The sequence below is a fragment of the Salvia splendens genome, chromosome 19 (assembly GCF_004379255.2).
Source record: "Salvia splendens isolate huo1 chromosome 19, SspV2, whole genome shotgun sequence".
Lineage (NCBI taxonomy): Eukaryota > Viridiplantae > Streptophyta > Magnoliopsida > Lamiales > Lamiaceae > Salvia > Salvia splendens.
The window spans coordinates 7779575-7785532 of NC_056050.1; the positions used below are offsets into that span (position 1 = coordinate 7779575).

The 5958-nt window shown below is 36.5% G+C and overlaps 1 protein-coding gene across 1 annotated transcript; it reads left to right on the top strand.

Moving 5' to 3' along the window:
* The first annotated feature begins 435 nt into the window (after positions 1–435).
* Positions 436–5452, top strand: LOC121778472 (wall-associated receptor kinase-like 8). Its single transcript, XM_042175829.1, has 6 exons — positions 436–990; positions 2220–2603; positions 2691–3227; positions 3495–3869; positions 3979–4155; positions 4242–5452. The coding sequence occupies exons 1-6, from the start codon at positions 486–488 to the stop codon at positions 5366–5368; spliced, it is 3105 nt and encodes a 1034-aa protein (XP_042031763.1). The 5' UTR covers positions 436–485; the 3' UTR covers positions 5369–5452.
* Positions 5453–5958: the final 506 nt, after the last annotated feature.

Sequence of the window (5958 nt, forward strand, 5' to 3'; positions counted from 1 at the left end):
ATGAAGAGATAATAAATTAGAGATGATATTATTTTCTATTTTAGGAAACGTTTAATTTTTAATCGGACAATCCAAAAAGGAAAACATTTCATTTTTAATGGGCAAAGAAGCACTTAACTTGCAAATCTTCAATTTTATGAGTAGTTTATACTCAAATGAAATCTCCATTGAATGTTTAGGCTTTGTTTCAAGAAACAACTTCAATCTTCTATTGACAGTTTTGACTAGTATATTAGAACCCTTCATTTACTCTTTGATAATTTCTGCACATGATCACAAGTAAAATTCTTCTTTTGCTAAGTACACCCCTTATCTCTTTCCTTCATTGACTAAGTCTAGTGTTTGTGATTCTCAATTACACTAGAAGTCAATGGATACTTTATGTTCACTAGTTCAGATAGTAATTAAAGACTTACTAGTTGTTTAAAACTCAGATTTGTTACACTGTTGAGCTATACATATTATCCTAAGCCTATCTCTTAAATATGTGGCCTTTGCAGCTAATGTTTGCCTTCCTAATTTTCTCACCGCTTATCTCCGCCGCTCTAAATGCCAAAGCCGGATGCCCTGACAGTTGCGGGGACTTACCGATTCGATATCCTTTCGGCATGGGATCAAATTGCTCCCTTAACCATTATTTTAACATCGACTGCAATACATCCACAGACCCTCCAAAAGCTTACCTTTCCATTATCAAAAAACAAGTGGTTGAAATAAATGAAACTTACATTCGCCTCAGAAACCCCTACATGATTTCAGCTTGCTATGATTTGTCAACAGACAAGCAACATAGTATGACTGTGAACTTGTCCGGAACTCCTTACATGTTTTCGGGAAACGTGCTCACTGCCATCGGGTGTGATGATATGTTGGTCCAAATCAAAGGAAGTTCCGTAATTGACGGATCCTCGGCGTTTTGCGCGGACAAAAATGGTACGGGCGGCGTCGGGAATTATTCTCGTAATGGTTGTTGCCAGCAATCGATCAGAGGTAGAGTCCACAAATCCTTTGTTTCTTTTTATACCTTGGTTTGTTCGGTTGCTATGATTTATTGTTATATATGATTACTCATCTAGGATCAAGTTATGAAATTATTTTTCTTGAGATTAAATCACATGATTCAAATATAATACTCTCTTCATCCCCTTAAAAATAAAAATTTTTGAAACAGCACGGCATAAATTTTAATGCAAAATGATAAAGAAATAAAGAGATAGGAAGAAAAGTGTATTAGTGAAAAAATTGGTTACATCTTATTAGAGTGAAGGAAAAACTAAGAGAGATATAGAGAAATGATTGTGAAAGTAGTGTTAGTACAGAGTAGGATTCACATTATTAGTAGCGTAGTTGGATTTTCAAAATTAGAAAGTTCATATTTTTCAGGGACAAATTAAAAAGAAATAGTTCATACTTTTCAGGGATGGATGAAGTATAAAATAGTCGCACTGGTGAGAAGCGAATTGGATTATAATTTTATTGAGCTAAAAATTTTTAACTAGCTATTAGAGCCGGCCTATGGATTGCGCACTGGTGAGGTATCGAGTAGAAGCGACTACACAAACTTAGATAATTAATTGTTGGATATTTGGCGTACATTAGAAATTTAGAATAGAAACACCATCCTAATTGTGGGCAGCTTAAATTGGCAAGGACGGCATATTTAGTGATCATTTGGTAGAATAATCGTATTTCGACTAGGTATGATATGTAAGTATTACATCTGTGTTGTAGTTCACTCTCTCCCAAATTCTCAATTAAGTTGAAGTATTTCTTTCGAATACAAAGATTAAGCAATTATATTAACCCCATTAATTTTGTACTCAAAATATATCTTCCTTGCAACTTTATATTGATCATAATAACTTTATTAATTAACCCCCATTTCTTGAGAGTTAAAAGGGAAAAAATATAGACTGTTTTGTTTCACAAATAATTAACTTACCTGAATATTACTCCCTCCCTCCGTCCTAGAAAGTTTGTCACATTTCCGTTTGTCTCACAAAATTGGTCACATTTCACCATTTATCATTCTTGGTAGTGGTCCACATTTGACATTAACTTATTCTCACTCACATTTTTTATTACTATAAAACTAATAAAGTATGATTCACATTCCACTAACTTTCTAAACTTACTTTTCATTACATTTCTTAAAACTCATGTCCGTCAATATAGGAGTATATTTTTGTTAGTTGACTAAAATCGATTTAAACTGACAGGCGGAGGGAAATTGATGGAAGCACAACTGATTGACTTGAGTGGAAAATCACTACGTGAAAAGCTTTTCCCGTGTAGCTACGCCTTTATGAAGGAGTTATTGGATGATGATGACCTCACATTTTCCTATCCATTGTACTATCTGGATAACACAAGTGCATTGCTAAATGATGATTGGAAATCAGCATCTATGGCACCAGTTGTGCGGCTGGACTGGACCATTGGGACTGATAACTGCAGTGTAGCCAAGAATTTCAAAACCTACGCGTGTCTTGATCCAAAGAGTATCTGCGTTGATATCGACAGTAGTTTAGGAGTAAACGGGTACCTGTGTAGTTGCGTCCAAGGCTATTACGGCAATCCTTACCTATCAGGAGGATGCAAAAGTTAGTGTCTTTTAACTGTTCTGCACTTCCATTTTATTTGTTCATATAATCTATTTTCTATTAACTTCAAACTTAAATCTTTGACAGGAATTTCCAGTTCAATTGCCAAAGCTGGGTGCCTAGATCAATGTGGGGAAATATCGATTCCATTTCCATTTGGAGTTGGCCCGAATTGCTTCTTGGATTCATCTTTTGAAGTTGTTTGCAACACAACTACCAACCCTGAGAAACCATACCTCCGCGCTCTAGAAACTGAAATCGTTGAGATCGACTCATCAAAAGTCGTGGTCATCAGTCAAAACATGGCTTCAACTTGCTATAATTTGTCAGCCTATGAAAATGGAATTACTAAGCCAGAGGAGAGAAAATTGGTAATTGACTTGTTGAAAACACAATTTACATTATCGGATGAAAACTGGATCACGGCCATCGGGTGCAATGCCATGCTTGTTGGGGGGGTTATTGGAGAGGGCAAACTGACTTCTATTGGGAGCAGCTGCGCAGCCATTTGCTCGGACAGTATAAGTTACTATAACAGAATGCAGTATGAATATGCAGACTGCAATTTTGGTAGAGGATCTAATTTGGGAGACGATGGTTGTTGTAGGGTACCAATTCCAAGAGGTAGGTAATTAACAGTGTGTTGATGTTTTGTTTCTAAAATGAATTCAAAGGATATTTTGGTTTATAATATATTGTTAATAGTTTTTTATAAGATTAATTACTACTATGATTATTTATATAGTTTTTTTGTTAGTAGTATTTTTTAAAATAAACAACTTCAACTATGATTATTGTGCTTGCAAGTTGTTGATGAAGGGTAAGTCATTTTCCCTAAATATTTGTGAGCAAACTAATTACACAGTGACATGTGTATTAGATGCTTTGCAGGTACGAGTTACCTTGAAGCAAATTTGAGCGATCTAACCGGACAATGGCCACGCACTAGTTTTTCTTGCAACTACGCCTTCATTGAATACATGGATAGAAACAAAGATAATAATTATGAATCTTCGTTTCCATTGTTCATTAACTCATCGGGAACGCGACCTGATCTTGCGTTGTTGGGTGAATATTTTTATTTTAAGTCGTCACACATGTCGCTGAATTGGAGGATTGGAGCAGTATATTGTAAAGAAGCACGATTAAATCGGACAGATTATGTGTGTCAGAATAACACCGACTGCGTTGATTTTGATTCAGGATACCTTTGCAATTGCTCCACAGGATACAAAGGCAATCCTTATCTCATTCATGGCTGCCAAGGTTGTTAATCTCTTCTTTTGCTATTGGCAAACATGAATTAAATTAGATCTTGTGAGTAAAGTATACTATTAACTGATGTTGCATATATGCTGTGTGAGTTTGCAAACAGATATTGATGAATGTTCTGATAATACAACGAACACATGCGTCTCAAATTCAATTTGCGAAAACGAAGCTGGAAGTTATCATTGCACATGTCTAAAAGGGTATACTGGTGATGGGAAGAATGATGGAACAGGTTGCACACTTTTGCCACCTTTCAATATAGCCAAATTTGTTGTAATAGGTAAATTTTATCCACAACACCAAGTTCCTTATTTGTTTGTTTGTTTTTTTCTTTTCCTTTCTCAAATGGGTAACTTTTGCACACAGGTCTAGCCTCTGCTTTGGGACTTCTATTGCTTCTTTTGTTATGTTTTTGGTTGCATAAGGTGTTTGAGAAGAAAAGGAACAAAACCCGCAAAGAAAAATTCTTTAAACACCTTGTCTTGCAACAACAAACAAGCGAGGGCGCATTTGGGAAAACCAAACTTTTCACTGCAAAAGAATTGGAGAAGGCCACCGATCATTTCAACGAAAGCCGCATCTGTGGACGAGGAGGGCAAGGCATCGTCTACAAAGGTATGTTATCTGATGGTACTATTGTAGCCATCAAGAAACTAAAGGAGGTTGATGAGAATCAAGTGGAAGAGTTCATAAATGAGGTTGTCATACTATCGCAAATCAATCATAAGAATGTGGTCAGATTATTCGGATGTTGTTTGGCGACTAACACTCCTCAAATTGTTTATGAGTTCTTACCAAACGGAACCCTCTTTGATTTTATTCATCACCCCAAAATCGAATTCCCACTAACATGGAACATGCGACTAAAAATAGTTGCAGATGTGGCGGGGGCATTGGCTTATTTACACTTTGCATCTTCCATACCCATTTATCATAGAGATATCAAGTCCACTAATATCCTTTTAGATGAAAAGTATATTGTCAAAGTATCAGATTTTGGAATTTCTAAACTTGTTCAAGTAGATCAGACTCATTTAACCACACTGGTTAAAGGGACATTTGGGTATTTAGATCCAGAGTACTACGAAACAAGTCAATACACGGAAAAGAGTGATGTCTATAGCTTTGGGGTGGTTCTTCTCGAACTTCTAACAAGTGAGCGACCAATATCTTTGGAGAGGCCTGAAGTGGGAAGAAATCTAGCAGCACATTTCCTTTCTTACATGGAAGCAGACAATCTCGATGCCATTTTAGACACTCAAGTTTCCGAGGAAGGTGGTAAGGAGGAGGTTATTGCAGTTGCAAGGCTTGCAAGAAGATGTTTGAATGTTAAGGGGAAAATGAGGCCAAACATGAAGGAAGTGGCCACAGAATTGGAAAGTTTAATTATATCCCAAATTCCTGAGTCTGAAGAAGCAACAGTCTCTGAAGCCAAGCACAAGATGTTTTCAGACATTGAGTACACTTGGACAAACAGTGATCATACTTCATAATTAAATGCGTGATGTCCAGGAGTTTGATATTATTAATATCAATTTTATGATTGTTTATAATTTAAGATGGTATTTCATTTTCTATTTTGTGGAACCAGCTACTCCTTTTCCTTTTATTTTTCTTTTGTTCATTTCTAAGTCATAAAAGTTATTCCATTATTGATAGCTTTTTTAAAATTTTAGAAAAGCTGTTTATTGTTGGGCCATAGATGTGATCCAAAGTCTCCATATGTCTTGCCAAGAAAAAGGACTCATTAATAGTTTCACCCGCTTGTAAAGTCTAACTACCATAATATATTGATAGCCTGGTTAGAAAAGCTATTTACTTTAAGGCCATAGATGTGATCCAAAGTCTGCATATGTCTTGCAAAGAAAAAGAAAAAGGACTTGTTAATAATTTCGCATGCTTGCAAATAGGGATGTCAATGTAACCCGAACCCGCGGGCTGGCCCGAATAACCCGATAAAAATACAGGGTTAGGATTGTAATTTCGCAGCCCGAATTTAAAATCGGGCCATTCGGGCTGACCCGTTCGGGTTGTCGGGTTAGGCGGGCTGACCCGTTCGGGTTACATGCCCGTCGGGTTGAAG